The sequence below is a fragment of the Oreochromis aureus genome, linkage group 6 (assembly GCF_013358895.1).
Source record: "Oreochromis aureus strain Israel breed Guangdong linkage group 6, ZZ_aureus, whole genome shotgun sequence".
Classification (NCBI taxonomy): domain Eukaryota; kingdom Metazoa; phylum Chordata; class Actinopteri; order Cichliformes; family Cichlidae; genus Oreochromis; species Oreochromis aureus.
Genome location: NC_052947.1, coordinates 33,138,975 through 33,165,487, shown reverse-complemented (window position 1 = coordinate 33,165,487; position 26,513 = coordinate 33,138,975). Strand labels below are relative to the sequence as shown.

At 41.2% G+C, this 26,513-nt stretch overlaps 2 protein-coding genes across 7 annotated transcripts in view; one reads left to right on the top strand and one right to left on the bottom strand.

Moving 5' to 3' along the window:
* Positions 1-15,703, top strand: part of aspscr1 (ASPSCR1 tether for SLC2A4, UBX domain containing) — a 22,991-nt gene extending 7,288 nt beyond the window's left edge. The window contains exons 7-17 of one of the 2 annotated variants that reach the window (XM_031753317.2): positions 542-1,073; positions 1,430-1,489; positions 2,915-3,054; positions 3,932-4,013; positions 4,096-4,162; positions 4,520-4,582; positions 5,740-5,792; positions 10,197-10,248; positions 10,376-10,445; positions 12,198-12,385; positions 15,427-15,703. In XM_031753317.2, the coding sequence (XP_031609177.1) occupies positions 542-1,073; positions 1,430-1,489; positions 2,915-3,054; positions 3,932-4,013; positions 4,096-4,162; positions 4,520-4,582; positions 5,740-5,792; positions 10,197-10,248; positions 10,376-10,445; positions 12,198-12,385; positions 15,427-15,437 (1,318 nt within the window). In that variant the 3' untranslated portion in view covers positions 15,438-15,703. Of the gene's footprint in view, positions 1-541; positions 1,074-1,429; positions 1,490-2,914; positions 3,055-3,931; positions 4,014-4,095; positions 4,163-4,519; positions 4,583-5,739; positions 5,793-10,196; positions 10,249-10,375; positions 10,446-12,197 lie in introns of both variants that reach the window. The other variant, XM_039612957.1, reaches the window with a different exon arrangement.
* Positions 14,263-26,513, bottom strand: LOC116330846 (UDP-glucuronosyltransferase 2A1-like). 5 transcript variants are annotated; one of them, XM_039612958.1, is made up of 8 exons: positions 24,565-26,513; positions 19,004-19,484; positions 18,735-18,883; positions 18,519-18,650; positions 18,226-18,313; positions 17,288-17,507; positions 16,783-17,097; positions 14,263-14,583 (listed from the first exon to the last, which is right to left on the bottom strand). In XM_039612958.1, exons 1-7 carry the CDS (start codon positions 24,817-24,819, stop codon positions 16,818-16,820), a joined length of 1,605 nt encoding a protein of 534 aa, XP_039468892.1. In that variant the 5' UTR covers positions 24,820-26,513; the 3' UTR covers positions 14,263-14,583; positions 16,783-16,817. The 5 variants fall into 5 exon arrangements, with proteins under 5 accessions (XP_039468892.1, XP_031609160.1, XP_039468893.1 ...); XM_031753300.2 differs by having other exon boundaries at positions 14,263-17,097; positions 24,565-26,512; XM_039612959.1 differs by having other exon boundaries at positions 14,263-17,097; positions 19,004-19,503; positions 24,565-24,778.

The window sequence follows — 26,513 nt, the reverse complement described above, 5'->3', positions numbered from 1 at the left end:
ATTTTTTGATGATGGAATTGATGTCATTCATGTCACTTGTACAGACGTGGACTCATTTACGGATGCAAACACTTTAAATGTAAAATTAAAAAAAGATGGCCTGAGAGCACACCATCATCTCGGCATATCATGGTTATGCTGATAAGACAACTACATGCTCAGTGCACCTTATGTGGACACTGCAAGCTGCTTTTTGTTCTCTGGGTCATTGACTAAGAAATATCATCAGCAGTGATGATCTTCGGCATGAAGTTCAGGTGGGTTTAACACAAAAGTTGATACTGGTGCGAGTTTTGAGGTCTCTGGGGGAAATCGTAGTCAGAATGGGAGTAATTCAAATCTAGTAGGAGCTTTAGGTTTGGTCCATAGTGGAACCAAGGAGATTACATTGAAGGGGAAAGAACTACATTTAACCTTTTTTTTTAAATCACCCTGTATTAATACCATATAAACTGTTTGGAGCTGAAAATCTTGATTTTTTATTACTAAGGTTTATGCTTTCTGGTACATTTACTCGCTTTTTTTATGATTTATGTTTAAGGTTTTTACTCAAAAAGGAAAAAAACTCGGGAGAAAAAGCTGAAATGGATACACCCGCTATGCCAACTACGCCCATTGCCATGGAAACCACACCCAGTCCATCCCCGCAGCCCGATCCCGCTCCATCGGTTCCAGAGACGTCAGCAACAGATGTGCCATGCCCAGATAAGACGGCGGAAACCCAAACTGTGCCATCTTCTGCCACATCTACAATCACACTACCCGTTCAACAAGAAGACGCTTCAAACCCCCAGGATGCCGTTCAACCTAAAGCCCCTCCCACAGGAAGTCAAACGCCAGAGGACGATGGTGAAAAAGCAGGGCCGTCAGGACTAAACTGCCACCCATCATCTCCTACTTCTTCAGCTCCTTTCATTCCTTTCTCCGGAGGTGGTCAGCGCCTCGGCGGTCCAGCTGGAGGAGTTGCACGTTCCCTCTCGTCATCATCATCCTCATCTCTGTCAGCGCTGCCCGCTGCTGTCGAGTCACCCAAAGCCAAGAAAGCCAAATCCAGCCACGGTTCAAGCACAAAGGTCAGCCAAACCATGAGTTTACTCGGCCTGCCAGGTGTATGCACTTTTTTTGTTATTAGCTACTGTGTCTTCTTGGCCCTTATGCTGCCATTAACCAGTTTTCAACATAAACCACAAGGTCACAAAAATATAAAGACGATGAAAGATAAAAGCTGAGAAATCTGAAGCTCATATTGATGTTTTCTGTTAAAGCCATGTGTTTGCACATTAATGAAAACTTACCACTTCAAATCAGATTATGTTGCTTATTAAGGGCATTTTTTGTTGGCTTCAAGAATTGTCCTTTTTAGATTGAATGTTTACAGTCCTGATCTGATAAGTAATTGGTGAAACTGGACCTTTTCTGTTCCTTTCAGTGTAAAACCACTACCAAGGTGCAGCATGATAGTATGGGTGATGCGGAGGAGTTCTTAGAGGTGAGTTTGTTCTGTAACCTCTTTATTTCAGATGACCAATTTCTCTGTTTGTGAATTTCCAACTCCTTCATAAATTAAGTGTTTTCATTTCTGGAGCATTTAGTCAGTTTAAATTGAACTCTGGTTCGTTTTCCAGCTTGGTGTAGTTCGTTTGTGCTGGATTGAACACAGTAAATCACCCACACCGAGACCCTTTGAGAAACTTACCGTACGAATCTATGCTTGGTACTCTGAAATGTAGCAAGGCACTATAGATGTGCCAAGGTCTGTACGGGTTAGCAACTAGCTGTGAAATCAGTGTAAATTCTCGAGCTTCTCCACTGGCCCAGAACGCAGCACCTGCTTCCTATATTTACTTCTGTTGCTCCCTTCCCCAAACCCATTTGGCCAATAAATGGGCTGATATTCCCACGTGGTTTGTAGTGATGCATTTTGGTTTTCTTGGAGTTCACTTGATTTGAGTTTGAGTTTACAATCTTATCAAATGATTCAGACTAGGGTAAATGAACTGTACGTTTAAGTCTTGACACCCAGAAGTTGTTTTATTTTATTTTGAAACTCTTATCTGAGTGATTGTGGAGAAAGCCAAAAGTAATTTTAGTGGCCACTACGACTAAAATCTGGATTTGATTTATTAGAAGCTAAGTGGCTTTGCCTCAAAATAAGGTTTATGTTACACTACAATGCATACATCCAGTTTCACCTCATTATACCTCAATGCAGAGTGCCGACAGAGTCGACATCTCAGCCTCATCTAACAGAACACTGAACAAAATACATGGTGGTAAACTTACATCTTTACCACAGTAGATTGGGATGATGATGATTAGAGGAGCTCAAACTGTTGTGAAAATCTGTGCAATGCAAATAGTTTAAAAGTTTCCTGGTTCAGCTGTGGTCTGGCTCTTTGTGGGGGGCGGGGGCATCACTGGTGTTACAGAATTTGTTTGTAGATGTCTATTGGTCAGTGATTGTCAGCTTTCTCTTCAGCGTGCTCTTAACAACGTGGAGAAGCAGGGGATCGAACCGCTAACCTTCTGATTGGTAGATGACCCTCTCTACCTCCCGAGCCCCAGGCAGCTCTATTCAGTTTGTCTAAAGAAACCTTTAAATTCAAGGCACATTAAAATTAATGCAATATTGTGCAGTAAATTATGAATACATTTAAGAGAAAACTCAAACATTTAGACAATCATTTAGGAGGAGCAGCATTTGGCGATGGTGGGGAAGAAGAACTTTCTTTTAACAGGAAGAGATGTTCAACAGAACCAGGCTCAGGGAAGGGCAGGATTCTACCGTGGCCGAAAAGGGAATAGGGGCCGTGAGAAGTAAACAAGACTTCTGCTGTGATAAATAAAGCTAAAATTTGGACACTTGAGATCCAAATATTGTTGCGGACACTCTTATATCTCCCTCTGTCTGCAGCCAGTGGAGAGGGAGCCTCTCATCTACCACCTGGACTCGACATCCCATCAGTCTGAGGACTATAGGGATCTGCCGGACGAGTTCTTTGAAGTGACCATGGATGATGTGCGGAAGCGCTTTGCCCAGCTGAAGAGCGAGAGGTGGGGAAGGAGGAAATGGTTGAGTGACTGGGTGCAGTATTTAGTACAAATACCTTGTTGCTGCAGAAACATGTCTGGATCCGATGTGTTTCTGCGCTGTTTGGAACAGATAATTAGTCAGTTTGGCATTCGGTCCTGCGGTGTTTTGTCGATGTATAACCCTTAATTGCAAAAATACCCTAGCAGTGATGAGAGGCCATAGGCAGGGAGAATGCTGGGCATCACTGTGTGCATTTTGAAGTTTCTTTATTTTTACTTTTTTACTTGTTTATTTTTTAAAATTTATGACCAGTTTGAAGTTTTTAGTTATTTATGAGCACTTCTTCAAAACAGATGCGTTCAAGTTTATTCTGCAATCTCTGGATGTGGCGTCAACAGACCACAGCTGTTGAGACATCGTGTGTGTTTGCAAACATGTTCTCATTTATAAGACAACACACAAACACTACAAAAGCTTCTAAATATGGCACGCTGGGAGCAATTAGTAGTTCTGTTTCGTGTAGACGTTTATCTTCCAGCCATCGACCAAACACCGTCAGGCTGAGACCTCACCGCTCACATCCTTTAATCTCTGTCTGCACTGACATGGCTGCCTCATGGCTACTGCCATGTCAATGACTGCAATTACCAAGGGTGGAATTAAGCCGACCAAAGCAATTTGCCTGTAACACGCACGCACGCACGCACGCACGCACGCACGCACACACAGACACACACACACACACACACGGCCACACACGAGTAGGGGTAGGAAAGAAACAGTGATTCTTTGTTTTCTTTGCACGTCTTACTCATTGTGGGTTAAACAACCTGCTTTTTATTTCTCGACTCATTTCATTGTAACTCTGTGTCTCTCTCTCTGTCCCTCATTCCTCAGGAAGTTATTGGAGGAGGCTCCGCTTATGACTAAATCTCTGAGAGAATCACAGATAAAGGAGAAGATGGATAAATATCCCAAAGTAAGCTCGTACACATAATCACATTTTAATATATGTACGTTTAAAACAGGTGCACTATAAATAGCCCACTCTGCCTCTCCAGGTGGTCCTGAGGGTCCAGTTTCCAGACAGATATGTTCTACAGGGCTTCTTCAGGCCTCTAGAGACAGGTGTGTGTTTGTGTGTGCCTCCATGTGTGTGTGCACATGCATTATGGAGAGTGTTCATTTCAGCTGGCTAGCCACAGGTATGGCTGCAATGTGAAAGCTACTTGCGGCTCCCTCACCACATTTACGACTGTAGCCACACCACAGTGACAGAGACTGAAAGAATGAGACAGGTCTGTAATTCCAGCGATGAGATGCACCTCAGCCCGAAAGCAACACGACAACCAGCAGAACAACAAATTGCAGGGAAATTCCTTCTGACAAATGAATTACAGTCCACACAGAGACCGATGTAGCTGCACACAGCCCAGTTTGTGCTTCAGCTGGTAATCTGTGTCTTTGTTTGTGTCTTATGTCCAGTTGATGCTCTGAGGCACTTTGTAAGGAGTCACTTGGAGGACCCTCAGCTCAGTTTCTACCTATGTAAGTATCGTTAAATTTCCCCGCATCGTCATCTTCATCCTGTGAAGGTCTGACCATGTTACAACATCAGTTTCTGCTTCTGGTTTATTCCAAATCATAATAGTTCTGATCATAATTACAAGCACATTGAAATAACCAGAAAAACCTCAAATCTGATGACTGGCTTAATCCAAACTCCTTTAGTGTCAAATCAATGCAAAAATAACACTTACAATTTTGACCAAAACTGCAAAAAATGCTGATAAACTCAAAATTTTTAGAGGTCTACATGCATTGAGGCAAACATTTCTATGAGCCTGAAAAAGGAGGAATTGTCTACAAACCTTTTGGATCCGAATTATCAGTTTGAATTGTTTTCATTTGAATTGAGTGGATTTGGATTTTCTTTAGTTAGATTTTACTGATAATGTCTCTTGTTTATTTAAACTATGTCCAGGTACATTTGAGCGAGCTTAAGATGTATGAGGTTACTGGAAAGTGAGGTTTGGTGACAGTTATCCAAAGCAAAACTTTTTTTTTTTCCTTATAGAGTAAGCTACATTTAAGAGACATTTTATTAGGTACTGAGTCGAACCCCTTTTTGCCTTCAGAGGTGCCTTCGTTCTTCATGGCACAGATTCAGAGAGATGCTGGAAACATTTTTGATTTTGGTCCATATCAACATAACATCACACAGTTGTTGCAGATTTGTTGGCGACACATCCATGGTTTTAATCTCCAGTTCCGCCTCATCCCAAAATGATCAACCTTAAAATTATTAGCAATATCACCTGCTTTTATTATTACCATTGTTTAAAAAAAAAAAAAAAAAAAATTTAACTCCACTTGTAAAAATGACAGGAACAGGAACAACCAGTTTTAGCCTTGATATGTGCTGCCTACACACAAAGCTTTGAAACTGTGTCAGTTTCCCTGTCATGTTTCCAAATTACAGATCAAATGTAAATAATAAGATTTTTTTTTTTTTTTGGTTAAAAGCATTTTTTTTTTTGGTTAAAAGTTGCTCCTGTTGTTTTGTAAAAGCTTAAGTCTCTGTGCTGCATCCATTTGTTTTTCATTCATTTGTCAGCATTAACTTTCCTGTGTTTATGTATATGTTGTATTAAAGACTTATTTACAGTTTATCATTTTGACCATTTTTCTTATTCCTTTTTCAGTCATTACCCCTCCAAAAACTATTCTGGATGACCCTTCAGCTACGCTTTTCCAGGTAAGACTCCTCACGCTGTCCTTCGATTACCTTGATAGAGCTTCTAAGTAATAATACTCAGTAATAAAACAGCTGAATTAAACCGAACAAACTTCATCACTGTGAAACTGCAGAAAACAACTACAAACCTTTTTTTTTTTTTTTTTTCCTCAACATGGACATAAAATATATCAGCTGGTCCTCCTCTGCTCTTCAAAGCCTCGCTACATTCCCATTCTCCCTTCTTCCCTCGCTTCTGCTCGCACTTGTTCCCCCCTCTCCACTGTCCTTGACCCCAGCTGGGCTTGATTTTTCCCAGACTGGCACATGGGGTTAATACAGACCTTGCTTTGATCTCGACACACACACAAACACACCAGCGCTCACGCACATACACACACATGCAGAGCAATGGGCAGCTTTGATGCTTTGTAGCCTTTGAGTTTATTCAAAATGTGAAGAGATACATATGCTTGATCACCTCGACACTCCCGCGCGCTGCTGGTTCTTGTATTTTTAGACACTTTCTTTTGGCAAACATTTTGTCATCGGCGCCTTTCGTTCTTTCACTTGACACTTTGATTCAACCTGAAGCGCACAGAAGAAGAAGTGGAGGAAGAGGCGGATTTTTGAAGTGATATCGTGTTGTGATGATGAGCAAGATTCAGCTCCTCTGAGGGACTGCTATAAAAGATAACAATCCTCAAAAGTGCACTTTGAAATATGGCTGCGTTGGTGTGTTCATACCCCTTTGGTGTCACGATCGCTCTGAATCACGTCTGATGTTCTGATGTCATTCTTTGTTTTTCATCTTTTCATCCCCTTCTGAACTCTCCCTGTCTGTTTTTTCACTACTCGTCCCTCTCCTGTACCCCAACTCCGGCTTTCTTTTCCTTTTTTTTTTCTTCTTCTTTTCTTTCCTCCTCCAACTCCAGCACCCACATGGTCCCTCTCTCCGGCCCTCTCCTGTGCCTCACCCCTCCTCTCTCAACCCCATGTCTCTATCCATTAGGGACTTAAAAGCGTTAAAGTGCACAAAAACAAAATCTTTAATCCGCCTTGGTGTCATTTCTCCCATACGCACACTCTGTCTGGCTCCGCTTCCCTGTCTATACATCAATCTTCGACACACACATTTAAAGAATCTTTAATCTTTTTTTGTCATGTCACATAGACGTTGGCGCACACACACACACACACACACACACACACACACACACACACACTTTAATCACTTTGTGTCATGTCAGGAAAGGAATGTTTCCCAACCCAGAAGTCCTTTGATACCAGTCATCCCCTCCCTCACCCGTCTCCCCCTCTGTCTTCCATCAGGATCCGTTCTGCCTCTTTTCCCTTTTCACTCTCCATTCCTCTCTACTTCTTTTTTTTAAACACACTCATCCTCTCTCTCCCACATACACTGGTCTCTTCTCGTTGGCCTCGTCTTTTTCCCGAATGGAAATGTTGCTCCTGCTGCCAGACGGAGCAGGATTGCAGGAATGCCTGTTGTTTCACTGTAACACATTGTTTCCTGCTCACAGGGCTGTAATAATAGCAATTAGGCCAGTGTGTCCCAATTTAGCAACCAGAGAAAGGACAGTGTGTGTGTAAGACGGCCTGTGGTGTTGGGTGAACCCGCCAGACCCCAGCTACAGCCTTTATTTTACACTGCTGATTATCTAAGAGTCTGGAGGGAAAGTTATATGCAAAATGTTTTATGGCATCATTGCTGCGTCTAATGTATATTTTAACTGCTGATTAGAGTGTCTGAAGAGCCTCATTCCTCTAAAAAAGAAAAAAAGATATTTGTCCTCCAAGCAGCTCAGCAGCAATCTTAGTTTGAGCTGTCATCTTCATCAACTGCAATTACGCTGATTATCGGGACATTAAGACTGCATTATAGGGAATCCCCAATCAACAATTTTGACACAATAAACTTTAAAAAAAAAAAGCTTTTTTCTCCTTCAACGTTAGTCATTTCTTACTGTTGCAGAATTCTTCTGAAGAGTTTTGGTCCTGAGTTTTTAAAATGTCTGGTTTCTGTCTTATTATGTCTTTGCACATATGCAGTTTATGTGAACAGAGATGACCTCTACCATGAAGTTCTTCAGGCACAGGTAGAAAACAGTTACCTGTTGGGAGGAACTGAACAGAGCCCAGTCTCTACATGATTTAAGTCATTTTGGATCCAGGACAAAATACAGTCCTCACAAGGATAAAAGCAGGTTGTCGAGAGTGACAAGAAGTGCAGTTACTTGTATTCACAAGCTGTAGCACACATATATTCAGCAGACACATCTTAAATACAGCAGTTAACTTTGACTGATTAGATATTTGTGTTAAAACGCAATCAAATAGCAGCATCTCGGCACATTCAGGCAGGTAGACGTGGTCAAAACGACGACCCGCTGAAGTTCAGGCCGAGCATCAGAATGAGGAAGAAAGTGTCTGTGAATGTGGTACGGTTGGAAGACCACACCAGGTGTCAGTTCTGTCGGCTAAGATCAGGAAACTGATCAGCAAGTCACACATGCTCAACCAAATTGAGCAATAGAAGATATAGAGGATATTTTCTTGCTGCACTTTGGGAGCCATCACACCAGCTGTTTGGATGGAAAAGTCTAGATGGGTTTATAACAGGGGTAATCAGCATTTCCACCTCCTTTTAAATGTTGCTTCTGATCAATATACATTGTTGATGCTATTGTGAATGTCATGAACAGAGTTTTGAGATCATTTATAGGATGATTATTGGGGATTTTAGTAGCATTGGTATGAACTGTTAGTTCAGAAATTGAAAGTCGGGATTCAGAAAGTGGATTTTAAAACGGCTGCAAAACCCTGCAGTGCTTAGGCTGTTTAATTTATGTGAAAAGATGCTGTTAGTGTTGTATTTTAGTGATGTGTAAACCATTGTTCTTGGTTGTGAAATCACATATAAATCTAAAAAGATTTTTATAAATGGTTTTGATTGCTGATCCACTGGGACGCACTTAAATGGAGCGGAGCTATCCTTTTTTTCTCTGTCACCTGCTTATGAGTCAGAAAATGTTTATGAAGTTTCATCTGTGAGACTGAAGGAAGCTATTGAACCTCTCCTTTTCAGGGCATTTGTTTACGTGGTAATAAAGATCTTTAGAAGGCACATGTCACTTTCTCACAGCTCTGCATGTTTGTCTGTGACAAACGGATCAGTTCTTTCAGGATTCCTGGAGCGGAGCGTCTGGTGCTCATCAGTGTGTCGTAAGAGGATCTGTTAACTAGATGAAGAAAGAGGGAAAGCAGCAGAAACATCTTTAGGACTTTAGTGTTTTTAATTTTGTTTTAATGTCTTACATACACACTTACCAATAAAAGGCCCTTTGAAGTCGTGAATCGTCTTAAATTCAGCTCGGATGGGTCGTAAACGTTTTAATTAAAAGAATTTCCAGAACCCACCGCCACTATTTCTACACACTGAGGGTTTCGTAAGAGTAGGTAACATTAGCTAGCTTTAACTCATGCCTAAAAAAACAATATAAATACAAAAAGGCACAAATTCTCAAGCCAGGCGTGGGTCAGTTTAGATCATTTGGCCTCGAGGCTTATGACACACTGATGAAAAACCCTGATGATGATTATATTGAAGAAGGCCTTGTTGGCCAGCCTGCTCGATGGTCTCAGGAAAATGTGAGTTTAACAACGAATGTCTTAATGATAAAGATTAATCTTGGTTTTAAAAGCTGGTGCCTAGAAATCCTCACAACACAGCAGCACTGGTGTGCTGATGTCTTTTTTTCTTCACCTCCTACACCTCATATCTTTTTAGATTTTTACTTAATACCCTGATTATTGCATTACATTTAGATTTATTTTTGACTGAGCTCTTTAACTTTTTTCTGCTTTCAGCTGCTATCCTTATTTTTTTTAGACTAATCTAGTCTTAAATTCAGCTCAGACTTATTTACACCTGCCGACATTGTGGCGATGATGACCACTTGCTGAAGCTCCTGTGCAGCAGATGTTGTCTTTCCTTTCTCTTAGACTGACAGACGTGCGCCCTGCCTGCCTGTCTGTCTGCATTTCCACCTCATAATTGTACGGTTGATAATTTCTGGCTGCAACTGGCCCATTATACCCATTAAGACTATCACTGGAGAGGAATGTGGTGCTTCAGGGGTGAAAGTGTTTTCACTAACCATTTGATTGGTGCTCAATTTGTGGTCGGCTTCAAAGAACCAACGGTTGCTGGTTCAGGTCCCCTGAGCAATGAATCATCCCCAAAAATGAACCTGACTGACTTGGATGTGGCGGCAGCTCTCGGTTTGCGTGTAGCGGGAGGTGGTTTTGTTTGGATTCTTCCGTGTTTTGCAGAAATTGTAATGTGTGCCAGACATTTTTAGAAGCTTCCGTTCACTCCTGCTCTGCTCCTCTGTGTGTCTGCAGGCCGACCTGTTTCCTGGTGCGCTCGTGTACTTCGGCTCTGATGTCAAGACAGGTTTTTGTCTGATTTACTTCTTTCATATGCTGATTTGGATTAGATACTGGTGTATTATCGAGGAATGTAATGTAACAAAACAATAGCTTACATTGTCTGCGCGCGCGCGCGCGCGTTTCCTCCACAGATTTTTACATGAAGAGAGAACTGCTCAAATCCCCCGTCTCAGCCGTGCAAGCGAATGAGTCCATTGCAAGGTATGTGCATGTGCACGTGTCCGTGTGTGTTTTAAATGTGCAGTTGGTTATGTGTGTGTTTGGGTGTGTGTATATATGCATTTGTATCCCGCAGCAACCAACCTATTTTCCTGTCACAAAGCTGTCATCATTGGAATCCCTTTGAGGTTGTGCCTAAACAGCAGGTGCCCCCATGCGCCCTCATTTCCTACACACGCATACAGATTCCCTCTCGCTCTCTCACTCACACACACACACACACACAAACACACAAACACATACACGCACACCATTTTCCAGTCTGTCTAAAGATAGAGCCAGCTTCCCAAAAGTCACCCCCACCTGTTGTCCTTCAGCTTCATTAACAAGACCTCTGTTTCAGATCCCTATCTCGTTTAGCTTCAAGCTCAGGGTTAGTCAAACTTATATTTTTCTAGCATGTGTGATTCCTCATAACTTTAGAAGTAAATACATCATAGTTTCAAAAGCAAAACTCCACCTATTTAAGCAGGATTCATGCTAGTGCACTGGGTTTATTGGTGTAGGTGTTATCCAAATCTTGCATCCTACTCAGACATGGTGGTGTGCAGTCCTCCAGAAAACCAGCAGTGATGGTTTATAGCCCAGTAAAATGTATCAGAGTTCACGAGGTAGAGGGAGAAACGCAAACAAAGAAGTGTGCTAATCTCACTTCAAATCATGAGTAATGTCTTCTCCATGGTTGATTGGAGGACCAACAGCAGTACAGGCGACAGACTAGTTGTTCCACACGTTTTGGACGCTGCCCCCTGGTGACAGCAAACACCTACAACTTGTAGATGATGGTCTATGAGGTTATGCATAGGCCCGACACACAGCTAGGCCAGTTTCCAAAGAGATGTAATCATTGGTGATCTGAAGGTTTGATCTGTTTTTTGTGCTTTAGAACAGTTTGGTTTGGGTTTCAGCTTTCAATCATGGATATGATAGAGGTGGTTAGATCATATGAAAGGTATGCTTTCACTTTTTAATTTTGAGAGTGCTTGTTTGAGCATTTTTTCAAACTCTACTATTTAAGAGTTAAGTTCTTAAATATCGGCCACTTCAGTAAATGTCATTCTGTTTAAACAGGGTGACATAAACAGTCAGCTAGCCAGATGTAATCCAGTATTGATATTCAGCTGATATATTGGTCTGTTCATACTTTGGTTATACATGATGTACTCTCTGATCCAGCTGTGACAGGTTCAGGTGAGGAAATTACAAAATGCATTTTCTGTAGACAGTAACTGGAAAAATCACCATATGGGATAAATGTTTGGTCAAAACAAATCACTGTATCTGTAAGATTCCCCTTTTTCTACATTTACTCTGTTTCAAGTTTTCAAATTTAGTCGTATCTTTACATGATTGTAGTTTTTATCTATGAAATTAAGGAACAACATTGGTGTTCACATGTTCTTTTTAATAATTTAGACTTATTACACTGATCAAACAACTTTGATGTCCTGAAACCGTTTTTTAAAATCAATTTTCATTGATATGAACTAAAGTGCCTGGATCACAGAGGGCCTTGGGCTCAGTGGATGATGTCTCCATAGTTTGGCGAACATTCAGTTTGCGACTATTTTCCTTTGGCATAAGATGGCATGTTCCCTTTACTCCCTTTACCAAAATTTATGTGGGAGCAACCAATTATGACTCAGACAAATGTGACAACTTTGTTCAGTGCAGCATCCTCTCATACTCACGTCATTCATTTTGTTCTCTTTTTTATGTCCCTTCCTACTTCAGCTGCATGCTCCAGTCCTCAACTCCCTCCTCGAGCTCTGGTGGCTTCAGGGAGCCGCTGCCTCCCCCAGAGCCTACAGTGGAAGCCAGCGGATCCACACAAAACGAGGAAGACCCATTAACACAAACCCAGGCAGCCAAACCTGCCAGATCTGACCCGGGCAAGGTGCCTAAGTGGCTCAAACTTCCAGGTCAGGACAGAAAATAGAGCACAAACACAAAGAGAAAGGATCTGTGTTTAAATAACACTGTGTTGTTGTTTTTTTAATAAAGAAATTCCAAGTGCAGTTTACAAGGTACAATAACTGTTTCACGCATCTTCAACAGCACATGGAGTCGAACCTTGAAATCATGAAAGTGAGGTGCAGCCAAAAAGTTATGAGAAGAAAATGGTTGATTTATTATTTCACTCCTTTAAGATCCTCTCCTCGTTCATCTATGGCCCGCTGTGCTGGGCTGCTGTCATTTCACACGGACTTCAAATACATAAACATTCAGATTGAAAATTGATGAGGAAAAGATTGAAAATTGATCTGAAATTAGTGAAAGAAACTCTGACATTCACAATCACGCCTCTCTCAAATCCCAGTAAGCATCAAACAAATACCAGTTTGAGTCCACTGCCTTCTTTTAGTCCTCGCTGTCGGTTTGAATAGTTAAACTTTCAGACCTGCACAAAGAAAACCTGTAGGCACAGCAGAACTGCACCAAACACGTTAGCTGCAAAAGCTCCTCCAACGCATTTAACTCAGAAAGAAGCATTGCCCCCCACCACCACTTTTTTTTTTTTTTTTTTTTAATGTTGAGAAAGAACAGAAGGCTTTGAGGCACACGATTCATGTCATGGTAAACACACACACACACACACACAAACCACAGCTAATAGGACATGGCTTTTTGAAAGCTGAATTTGTGATGACTCAGAGGATCAGGATGCATGTAAGGATGATCCAATTAGTTCAGGATGGTCACCCCCTCCAGCCCAGGAGACCACTACAGACACTCATCGTGCCCAGGGAGAGAGCCTGCTGCTGGGCCACATCACACAGCACGAGCCCCTGTGGTCTGTCCAGTCCCAGCGCCTCTCTGTTGTTCTACTGTGGTTGTCTCTGGTGGTCACCGTATTGATGTTTTTGTTTGGTACATGACTCTCTTCTTCTCTGTCTTCATCTTGTTTGTGTTTCTGTTCATTTTATTTCTGGCTGATCTCCGTGTGTGTCCTTGCGCTTCTCTGAAGAAAGTCATGGCTGTTTTGTCTTTCATGAGGAAAGTTAAAAGAAAAAGTGGGGAGGCTGGCTGAATCAGGAATTATAGATTCCATGTGTGGACCACTACAGAGGACACACACACACGGAGCATATGAGGCTGGTTGGCATGTCTTCGTTAGTGTGTTCAGTAATGGGCAGAGTGTTTTGATGCTTTCCCGAGGATTCGGTATTAGAGCCAGCACACTTGTAGTGTTCAGCCTTCTGGCGTCTTTCTGGCCCTCGATTAAAGCCCGGCATCTTTTAAACTAAACTTCTTCTCCTTCCTGTTTCACGATGATCTGCCTTGTGTCGTGCTGACTGGATTTATTGCAGGTTTCATGCTGTGAAGGGTGTTTTGAAAAACAGCGCTGGGGTGGATGATACCAGGTTTGTTTTTAACTGGTTTTCATTGCATCCAGGCTCGGTGTTTGTGTATTGATCTGGACAACAAAGCGTGTTTAACATATTCAGGATATTTTTTCCTTATCTGCCTTAATTTACTCTGTCATTAATCAGCACATGAAGGCAGTCATCAACTTTCTGCGTGTTCATTTTAAAGGACAAGTTACAAACAGTTTACTCTTAGATATGTCTTATTGATGCTTGCTGGTTAAAGAAAAAGCTTTTGATGGTCTCTGTGTAACTTCAGACTCTCTCACTTTCAAAGCATAGAGGTCTGAGGGTTCAACCAGGAATGGTGGTCAGTAGGTGATGGTTTTGTATCTGTGGATCTCTTATGTCAAACATGACCCGTTTCTGCTGGAGTTAAGGTCCAGAGTCAACCTGACATAACTAAACATGTCCAAAATTCTACTTGGAAATACAGTTTTCTATATGGTTTAATGTCATAAGTGGGTTGTTTTGAATTTTGGCATTTTGAGTTATTAGCAACATCAACTCAAAATGCCAAAATGAGACAGTGGTGAGGTATGCTGTAGGAGTGACAGATGAGTTCAAGGTGGGTGTGGGATCACATCACGGATCTGTTCAGAGCCCCTTCTGTGTTTGCAGTGATGATGGACAGGCTGACCGATGAGATCAGGCGGGAGTCTCTGTTGAATATTGTGTTTGCGAATGATGTCACGATCTGTAGTCAGAGGAGGCAGCTGGTGGAAGAGAGCCTATAAAGGTGGAGGTATGCACTGGAGAAAAGAGGAACGAAAGTTAGTCCAAGCAAGGCAGAACACATGCGTGAAAATACAAGGGTGGCAGGTGTAACAGTGAAGAAGTAGTGAACCTAACGAGTTTAAACACCTGGGTTCAGCCATTCAAAGCAATGGCCGATGAACAAAAGAAGTGAAGGGGAGAGTGCAGGCAGGGTGAAGTGAATGGCAACATTTAAAAATGACAGCGAGAGCAGCAGTGATGTATGGTTGTGAGACAGTACCACTGATAAAAAGACAGGAGGCAGAGCTGAAAATGCTGAGCTTTGCATTGGGAGTGATCAAAATGGACAGGATTAGAAATTAGTAGACGTCTGTGAAGGTTCTCAGTCATCCAGGTCATCGTAGTCAAAGGAATTTGCAAAGAAAAGCGTCTGGACTTCTTTAAGTTGCTTGAAGACGTTTCACCTCTCATCCGAGAAGCTTCTTCAGTTCTAAGGTCAAATGGCCGAGAGTCCCAGTAGTAGACATTTCTCAGTTTAGGGACAGCTCCAACTGAGGGTGAGGACCAGGTCAAGGATGTGCTCCGGCCCTGTGCTGCATTTCTTCACCCTCTCTTTCCCCATTTTTCTGTCTATCTTTACTATTTCACTATCCTATAAAGGCAAAAATGCCCCCCCCAAAATTGAGCTGTAAACCAACTGTTACTGCTGGCTCAAAAGATTTGCATGCATAGAAACACCACTTACTAACAAAAGATAAAATAACATGGTAAAAGAAAGGGACAAGAAGGAGGGGGTAACTAAATGGGAGCTAAGAGAAATACTGTTTATATTTTTTGTTGGCAGTGCGTTTAATGCCTGCTTTCCCTGTCTTCTAAAGGTAAGAAGTAAAACTTCTGCTGTGCTAAGGGAAGGACCGACCGTGACAGACTGACGCAAGTTAAATGTTCGCTATGCTTCACTAGAGGCTCGGCTTTGTGACCTGCAGTGGATGTAATCCATCAGAGCTGAAGCCGGGGTTTTAAAATGGTTAAAATAATGATTGAAATGATTGAATGTGTTAATTGTCAAGAAGATCGGTGTGTTTGATTCCTGCTGATCTGGAAGAGTGCTGAGAGAAAAGTGTAGTGCAAAGTGAATAAAGATTGATGAACAAATGTGTCTGTTGTATTTAATTTACATTTTAATTATGCTAGCACTTGATCACATGATGCCACTTCTAGGTAAATTTGATCAGGATCCACAGTTAACATTTTCACCATCATAATATTTCTCTTGTTTGTTATTTATTCGTTGCTGTCTACTATTCATATTTTATTCCGGCAAAGTTGGTGTGGAGCACCGACAATTTTCGTTCCATTCTATTCTATTCTGTTGTCTACAGTTTGGAAATGCCACAAAGTATTGGATAGGTGGCATTCAGAGAAGCAGAATAAGGAGACGACATAGGTTTGTGGTGTCAGTGCACCATCTGTCAAAGTTGCTACCCCCACACACAACATTAAAAACAGCTTTGATGATTCTCCATCTGCTTGCATTACACTAAAGCCCTCCTCACAGCAGGTTTAGCAGATAACAGGTGCTGTTTTGAAGGTGAAACGTCCCTGGAGGCTTAAAGAACTTTAGCAGGAAAAGCACAGGTGAGACAAATTTCATTAACGACGGCCCATTTTATGTAAGCATCCCAGTGAGCTGCGCACTCCACAATCTGGATCACTTTAGTGGTTTAGCAGTCATTCTTAACTGTGTTTCTCCTGCTGAGGTAAACTGTTGAACGTGTCTAGGGAGGGAAAATTTGGGTCAGTTTCTGCAGTCAGAAAAAGGCTGGACTATTGAAACTTTCTCAGCACGTGTTCAGTATCATTTTTCCTCTCTGTCAAGGGAAAGGAAGGACAACTATTTCACATTGCAGAAGTTTAAACTGGTTTTCAAGTATAATAAATATTTTTTCTTCTTTTTGGATGTTTGCAACATTACTTAAGTCTGCAAACTCCTATCCATCCATCTTCTCCCACTTGTTTGGGGTTTAAGAGGGGCGGGAGCCTGTAGCTCTCATAGGGTAAGAGGCACAGTGGACCCTGGGCAAGGTAAGGAAACTTGCAGTAACCTTCCGTGCTCTGTGGTTGTAAATCCAGCATGGCGGACAGAGGACAGTGAGGAATGAGACCTCTTGGTCTTCTGCTTTCTGACTGGCTTACCCCCACTGCCATTTCTTCCGCCCCAAGCAAGCTCTCACCTTTGCACCCTTCCCAAAAAAAAAAAAATCTTTCTTCAGTCCTCCTTCTCTCTTCCTCTTCGTCGTCTGCACTTCTGCAGGAAGCAGCGTATGACTGCCCAACACAAAGCAGCAGCAGTCATCAAAGTGACGAGCAGGACAGCGCCCGTGTCCAAGCTGTGGTACTGGAACCAGTTCAAATTATGTGAAGCCAACCGCAAATGCCGAGCTCCACGATGTCGCATAACAAACTCCAACCAGAAGACGGCAGTATTCAGTGGGGTCACCGGCTGGTCGCGGTGCACCGCCGACAGACGTTGAATGCTGGTCTTGTAGCTGTGCATCATGGGAAACATACAGGAAGTCACATGGCTGTTTCATTGTTAAACAAAAGTGCACTTTTAATGTAAAGGAGCAGGGTCAAACACAGGAAATCAAAATTTAGTAACAGGTCCAAGTGCATGGAGATCGGTCTTTGCACAGAAATGTGCATAAAATAACTTTTTCACAGTATAATCACCCTTACCTTGGCTGGTTGACGATGGCATGCAGTGCTTCTGCCAGCTCCTCAGCTGTCACTTTGTTGAAGTCGAGAACAATGGCAGTGCCGAGGTGGCTCATACGGTTAAGATTATAAGACTGATCGCCAAACACCGGCAAGCCGACCAGAGGCACGCCGTGAAACACAGCTTCGTACAGACCGTTAGTGCCGCCATGAGTCACGAATGCTCGTGTCTTCGGGTGACCTGAGGGGGGAAATAAACAGAACTTTTATTGTTAAAGAACCTCACAAATATTTTTGAAAATGTTCGAAAAAATAGGCCTTGTTAGGCTTTTCTTTTGAAATCACACTGAGCTAAATCAAGGTGAAAAGGTTCGCTTTGACTGAAGAAGTGCTTTGAAACTGAAATTCTAAGTTTTGCTATTTAATTTTTTTTTTTTAAATGTGTTTCAGAAAACAAATGAATTATTTTGTTGTGGGCGTGTATCAAGAGGAAGAGGCGGGGTGCAAACTGATGATTGACAATTTATAAATTAGCAGTTTGGTTGAAGATGGCCACCACTTCCCAGGCTGACGGCAGCCAACAGGTAAACACCATTTCTGATTATTCTATGATGGAATATATTAACAGTTGAATGTTTGTAACATGTTGATATACATATATGTTTAAAGATGTATTATTCCGTCTTTAATTTGCAACAAATGTGACACAGGAGCTGTCTATCATTAATCTATGCCCTGTCCCTCCCCCTTGATACACGCCCACAACACAAAAGCAAGGTCAAAAGTCTGAAACTTAAAAAAAATTTGATTCGAATTATTTTAATTCATTTCTCTTTTTAAAGACATTTTTTATTCATTTTAAACAGCACAATAATTTCAGTTTCTAATCACCTTTTCAATTTAAAAAAGAAAAAAAAAAACCTTCCACACAATCCTATAATAACATAAATGAGTCACACCGAGCAGATCGTTCTGAGGGATCCAATCAGAAATCTTTATGTTTGGCGCCAGTGCAGGTGGAGCTTCACCACGGTGACGCCAAATCACCTGAAAGGAATGATATACTCATTGGTTCAAAGAACCAACAAACATCCAGGTAAAGTTCTTGCACTCAAAGCACTTTACCCAGCTTTCCCCATTCATCCATTCGTACTAGCACTTTTTCAGTGCTTAAGTGCTTTAAATACATTCATTCTGCAATTGATGCAGTGATATGATAACCCATTCTCTGTTTGCCTGTGAGTGCCCTGACCTTCTGAGGGATTCGTCCTAAGGCGGTGGCGATGACGTTGGTGCGCTCCATCGTCAGGTTGGGTACCATGGAGCCAAAAGAAACCACTACTACACCAGCATCACCCGAACTCTGCACAAAAGCCTCCAGGTCCTGTAAGATGTGACATCATCATTACATCATCATTTAACTGTGTCATTTCAGAATACAAGTACTGTCAATGATCAGAGCTCACACCTCTGGCAGCTGATTGGCCGGTCTGCAGTTCAGACCACCCACGTGTTTGAAGTTGGGTGGGGTCGGCCGCGGCGTATCGATGTCCCAGAACGTCCTGATGAGCCACACGTCAGCCTTCCCCAGAGTCTCACACACACTGGTGGGAGTTCCTGTCCATACAGCAAATAAGGAGTATGACTTCAAAATAAAAGCTTGGATTAGTTTACTTTTATTCCTTATGCCTCATGAATTCAGACAGACGATGACATCAGTATGATTTCACCTCTGACCTTTAATCTCACTGTAGTATTTATCCATCGTCAGCTTCCAGGCCAGTTCGGTAAGCACTGATGACACCACATATGTCACCAAGTTGATTAGTCTCTCCGTGAATGTCATGTGGTCGTTGTACAGCACAGGAGCTACCGGGACATAAGATGGCAGAAACACAGCGTGGCCACAGTGACGCTCAAAAACACTGCCGAAACTCAAGCGTAGCGAGATGACGAGCGGCACGCCGAGCACATCAGCCACCAGGTCGCCACACATTACCAAGGAGTCAAGTAGGACGACGTCGAAAGCGGCATCCCGCAGAGTTGCCATCAACTGATCGTTCTTTAGAATCCCGTCACACTGCTGCCTCGCGAAGTCCAAGGTCCGCCCCATGAAGTCGATCAGCTTCATGGCCACTTGCAGCGTTGAGGGGTCGTGCATGGAGAAGTTCAGAAATTCCTGAATGGTGCTCAGATATTCCTCCCTGCTGTACGGCACCTGCAGGGAAAAAAAACACCTGATCCAAGTTATTGATTCTTGTTAAATATCAACACTTCACCAAGTTCTTTTGATTCCTCATAGGGATCTGATGGAAGACAACATACTGCTCAGTAGTATCAGTTATCGCCTAGTAAGGGTGTGTTGTGAGTTCAAAGACAAGCACAAACAAATCATGAAAACAGAAAAAAAACGTTTAAGACTGAGGTCTTATATCAGGGGGCTTCCCTGGTAGTGAACATTCACTGAAATAATGTTAAATCAATATCAGATTATCAACATTATTTTCATTTATTCAATGCTGAAATCTGACATTGGTTTTTCATCACATTTTTACATTTAACATTGAAACAACAAGGAAATCATGATTAAAACAGGACTTTGCAGGTATTTCAATCAGTATCAAGCCACTGCAAATTATTTAAACCTGTGGAAAAAAATATTATGCATCATGTAAAAAAAGGATAAACATTATCTGTCAACCATTCTGTTACAATTTAACAATTTTTAAGCATATTTTTAAGCATAAGGGTTTATCTAATATAAAAATGACAATGGACATCTTTGCATCGCTTAAGAAAAAAGTTTATTTTATAACATTATAACATTATTTTCTTTAACATATTACTTTAAATTCCCTGTTTTTTGTTTACACCAGGATGGAGGTGGATATCTGGCATCCTGCACCACCCAACCAATCTGGAGCACTGCCTGGGCAAAGGAAAATTCAGAAACTCAATTTACCCCCACCTGCTGAGTTAGGCCATCTAAAATAAAAAATCAAAAGCACAAGAAAGAGAGGCTCATCTGAACTCAGATGATAGCCTCTAGCCAAAACTCTTTAGCAGGGAGAAAGTCGACACACTACTAGGCGTACACTGTACAGCAGTCGTGAGCGCTGTCCAGTGATACAGAAGTCCCACTGACTTCTGAACGCAGCTAATAGTCCCTGACATTTCTTTTAACTGGTGGCTTGTCTGCAACTGAGTGACAAATGTCTGAAACACCTGACTCCACGCCAGCATTGACCTAAAGTTGCACCTCGTTGACCAACGTGATTCCATTATGAGTGCTTTTAAAAAGCAGTTAAAAACTTTTCTATTCAAACAAGCCTGTTGTTGATCTAAGTATTTTATATTCTTTACATTATTTACATTTAATAATAATAATAATAATGATAATAATACATTTTATTTGAGGGCGCCTTTCAGAAACCCAAGGTCACCTTACAAAAAACACAATTAATAAAAGGAACAGTAGTCATAATATACATAAAATAAGTTAAAATTACAAAACAGAGCGTGACAACAGATAAAATCAGCATTAAAGCGAATAAGCCAGTTTAAACAGATGTGTTTTGAGCTGTGTCTTAAATACGGAGAGGGAGTCAATATTTCTTAGTGCAGGGGGAAGAGAGTTCCAGAGCCGGGGAGCAGAGCGACTGAAAGCTCTGTTTCCCATAGTAATAAGGTGTGAGGATGGAACAGTAAGATGAATAGCAGATGATGATCTGAGAGGGCGGGAAACAGTGGTGATATGGAGCAGGTCACACAAATATGAAGGAGCAGATTTATGGATACACTTGTATGTAAGAAGTAAGATTTTAAAATTTATCCTGGCTTCTATGGGCAACCAGTGAAGCTGCTGTAGAACTGGGGTAATATGAGCACTTAACGGAGTACGGGTTATGATCCGAGCTGCAGAATTTTGAAGAAGTTGGAGTTTATGAAGGGACCTTTTAGGGAGACCAAATAGGAGGGAATTACAGTAATCAATACGGGATGTAATAAGACTATGGACAAGGATGGCAGCAGCATGAGGGGTAAGGAAGGGACGGAGTCGGTTAATATTACGTAAATGGAAGTAAGCAGACCGGGTTATGTAATTAATGTGAGACTGGAATGAAAGAGTATTATCAAGTATGACACCCAAACTCTTAACCTGGGGAGGGAAGGGTGGGAGAATTTTCAATGTAAATGGAAAAGCTGTGGGATTTGGTTACGATAGATGGTGTACCGACAAGTAAAACTTCAGTTTTATTACTGTTAAGTTTGAGGAAATTGGAGGAGAACCAGGATCTAATCTCAATAAGACAGTCTGAGAGGGAGGTAGGTGGGAGGGATGAATTGGGTTTAGAAGAAAGATAGAGCTGGGTGTCATCGGCATAACAGTGGAAATTTATATTATATTTTCGAATATATAACCAAGAGGAAGCATATAAATAATGAATAAAAGAGGCCCCAATACTGAACCCTGGGGCACACCAGCAGAAACAGGAAAGAGAGTTGAAGAATGGGATTTAAGTTGGATAAACTGAGTGCGGTCGGAGAGATAGGAGGTAAACCAGGCAAGGGGGGTATGACTAATACCAATGGAAGCTAACCGGTTCAGGAGAATATTGTGAGAAATGGTATCAAACGCCGCACTAAGATCAAGAAGGATGAGAATGGACAGGAGACCAGAATCTGCTGCCATCAGAAGGTCATTGGTAATTCTTAACAGAGCAGTTTCTGTGCTATGATTAGGGCGGAAACCAGATTGAAATTGTTCATAGAGATTATGGTCATTGAGATGTAAATGAAGCTGGTGGCGACAACTTTTTCAAGAATTTTTGAAATAAAGGGAGATTTGATATAGGCGAAGATTATCAAAGTTATTGGGGTCTGCACCAGGCTTTTTGAGAATTGGGATAACAGAAGCCTTTTTCAGTGCTTCAGGAACAATTCCAGTGTTCAGGGAGGAATGGATAATGCTGGTTATGAGAGGTGCTAACAAGGGAAGACAGGCTTTAACTAACACAGTGGGGAGAGGGTCAAGTTGACAGGTAGATGACTTAGATTTTTTAATGAGATTAGATACGTCAGTTATGGAGGGAAGAGTAAATCTTGAAAATAACTGACAGGAAGACAGTGGGGGAACCAGGAAGTCTACTTCAGAGTCAGGAGCTCCTAAAGAGTTAAGTTGACGGTGAATGTCTGAGATTTTACAAGTGAAAAAAGAGATAAGAGAGTTGCAAAAATCAACAGAATACATCTGGGAGGGGAATGTGTCTGGAGGTTTTGTAATTTTACTGAACAATGAACAGAGGGACCTGGAGTTACCTTCACTAGAACTAATTAAACCAGAGTAGTAAGCAGATTTGGCTGAGGCAATGCAGTCCTTATAGAACAAAACATGATCATTGTGCATTTCTTTATGTACAGTAAGTCCGGTTTTCTTGAATAGACGTTCGAGTTGGCGTCCTTTGGCTTTAAGGTGACGCAGGTCAGAGGTAAACCATGGAGCTGAACGGGAAAATGAGACAGTTCGATGTTTAAGGGGAGCAAATATGGTAAGAAGGTTATGAAGGTTGACATTATAATGAGAAACAATTTCATGAGGGGTTGAGGAGCTGTGGATAGATGGAAGGTCATTTAACCTCTTACATTGTGTATAATGTCTATTGATTGCATTGTTTATTTTAATCTTTGTGTACAGTGCTTTGTGACTGCCTGTCTGTGAAAAGCGCTTAATAAATAAACTTTACTTACTTACTTATTTACTTACTAGTAGTGTTGTGCAAGTTCAGACTTTTATAACAAAGGATATTTTAAGGACTTGTTTTAAGGACTTGTTTATCTTACTGTGCTTAACTGGAATCTGAAATAAGACAAAAAGATAAATAAAAAAATAAAAATAAATAAATAAAAAGAGGGAGAACATGAAATTCAAATACATACTAATTACTTACACATTATCCCCCAGACGTTTCTCACAAATTCCAATAAAAGTTCACCTTCACAATTCCACCCCTATAATACAGTTAAAATACTCTAATTATCTGAGTATTAGGTTTGTTTTAATGAAAGAGCCCTGAGAATTAATCTAAAGAACTGCTGCTTTATTTCAATCATTCCACTACTAGTATCTGTGTCTAACAGCTGAACTGTCAGATGTGTAGAAGAATACACAAGTTTAAAGTTACCCATTGTGCAAATGTTACTAGCTTTTGCCTCTGAGCACTGCTGTATGTAACCTTTTCATTATTAAAGTCAAAGAAAATAATATGATAGACACCTGTGTGCAGCATCAATAAGTTTAAACTGTTTATTTAAAATCCTAAGAAACTAGGAGGGTTGGCTCTACATTTCAAGGCTTACAACTATCGATAACACCGTGTAAATTACGGTACAAAGTGCGTAATTGTAAAATAATAAAAACGTAGTTAGAAAATAACATTTTGAAGCAACTTTATAGCCAGCCATTCTTTTTCGCTTATCCTCATCAGGGTCACGGGTGTGGGGCTGGAGCCATAGGGCGAGGGGTGGGGAGTACACCCTGGCTAACAACTTTATAGCATCATTGCTAATATAGCTTTCTGCTAGCTTTATGGAAGGAAAATTCTGAAAATTATGACATGAAAATTTTATATTTTCTCAGATATTGTGTTGTCTAAGAAAAGTATACTTTTCTCATTCTGTTTAAGCTAACTTGCCCTACTATTTTGTATGGGCTAATTTTAAAAATATTTTTATGCTATGGAACCAATTTAGGTCTAACTCTCTAATAAACTTTTTAAAGGTTTAAACTATAAACGGCAAGAAATATTCACTTTTTTTCCAATTCAACTTTAAAATAATGGATAAAATCATATATTCTTACCTGATATATTGAGCGTGGTGCAGTCAGCGCTGACTACTATGGTCAACTATAAATGTTTTCAGTAGTGGACACATGGAATGTACCACTGTGAGACGGGTGCTGCGGAATAGTTCAGGTAACAGCAGCTTTAATTTCCCGATTGCTGTCACCTGGTCAACTATGAACAGATCAACAATCAACTATAACGGCACAACAATGAATCAGTGTTATTCTAATGTCATTACTACTACATCGCCAGGTAGCGCTGACGTTACGTGAAAACTACTGCTTGTTATCTGGGTTTCCTCGGAAAATCTGAAACGGAGTAAGATCTGAAGCCCTGGATTGCGTCTTTCAGTTCTGAAGAGTTTATTCTGCTTTTCTGATCGATCTGAGTCTCTTTACTTTTCTTTTTGTTCTCCGTCAGACTACAAACACGCTGTATAACCGCCAGTGTTACCTTGAAAACCAGGAAGTTGAACTTGGCGGCGTCGCGGCTGTTGTTGTAGTTGACAGTAGGCGATGCATCGGGCACTAGGATGGTTACCGAGTGGTTTTTCTTCACCAGCTCTTCTATGATGGTCCGCATGTTCAACCAATGGCTGAACTCTCCCGGAAAAACCAGAGCATGGCCTCCGTGTACTGGAGCGACAGAATGAAGGAGAAGGAGGGAGAGGGGAAGAAGAAGAAGAGGATACGTGGGAACCTGCATCATGTGTGAAACAACAAAACGATCCCGAGTTTGTGAGCAAATTAAAGTCAGATTGCAGCTGCAGGTCCAGAGTGTAGTCTGCCTAGAGGTCAGCTACGGGTTAAGAGCTGCACTCTGATAGGCTTGCCAAGTCTGTTTACTTTCACATTCCTTAAAGCAACAGCCATTAATCGAAGACCTAAAGTGAGGCTTCCTCTGAGCCCATGCCACATGAAAACACAAAACACGTTTATATTTATAGTTCCACTGACAATTTCTCTGATTTCTCAGATTTTTATCAGTCAGTGCTCAGTTCGGATAAAAAATATTTACAGTAGGTGACTCTAACCAAAGCCTCATAATAGCATTTCATATCAGACAGTCTGTGAAAATATAAATCAAACTTCTCAGAGTAACAGTGTTTCCTGAAAACCCTCTTCAATGTGACCAACTCTCAGTAATATTTAGAATAGTCAGCAACACAGCACCCAAAAAAACTCCAGTACTGAAGATTATTTCAAAAATCCTTTATTTTTACAGGTTTCTTACTGAGATCAGGAGCTTTATTCCAGAGAGACCTCTGCACAATCAATATGTTCAGAGAGGAGATAGCCAGACAGGCAAAACACAGATACAACGATTAACAAATGTTTATTCAGGTGTGACCTCTGATACATAAATATTACCTCTGAGAATGTTCTAGTGGAATAGGAGAGCTTTATGGGAATACTGTGTTTAACTGTAAGTGGATGTGATTAATCAGTGTGGCAAAGCCTCGTGAAGGTTAGCAGGCAAAGAAAAAAAAATGGTAATGCTTTAATGTAGACGGTTTCTGTATAAAAATCCAATTTTACATTTAGTGTTTTGATATGTATTCAGCATGAGGTTTATAACTGTGAAAGGTTCGGATATAAACAGATGGGTAGAAATCCTCAGGTAACCCCATCAACAGCATTACTCAGTTTCATCAGAGTTTAGAACATATTTATGATAGATTACAGACGTTTATTAAAAGCACATTAGTTTTCTGTCAACCAAATAAGGGGAAGAACCAGTAGTGTAAGAAACACTGTCATCAGCATAAAAATGTACATTACCTCAGTGTAATACTGATTATGTCAATAACAAAAGAGATGTAAGGATGGAGCCCTGTGGCACATTTTAGTGATTGAAAGAGAGCCTTAAAAACATTGGAGACCAAGTTCTACCAAACATGAAACCATTTAATGCAGTGTGTTAATCTGTGTTTAATCTGTTATTAATGATTAATTATTGGGTTTGATAGTCTACCAATTGGAAGGTCAGAGGTTCAAGCCAGATGCTGATCCCTGAGTTCCCCCAATACAGCCATTGAAAAGTAAATGTGTGTGAATGAAAAATTAAAAGCACTGGGGTATAGAAAAAGCACCTGCATGAAAGTGAGTGTGAATGAGGCTTGTAGTAAGAAAGTGCGCCGAGTGCACAAATTTATACCAGTCTATACTAAGGGCTTGATTTATTAAATTGGCAAATATTCTGCTCTTCCTGCTCGGCGTATGCACCACCACAGGAAGCAGCCTACCATAAGGCAGCAGCGGCCATTAAAGTGACCAGCAGGGCAGCACTGGTGTCCAAGCTACGGCACTGTAACTAGATCAGGTTATACGCAGACGCCGAGCTCCACCATGCTGCATCACAAACTCCACCCAGAAAACAGTGGGATTCATTTTCACTGCTAT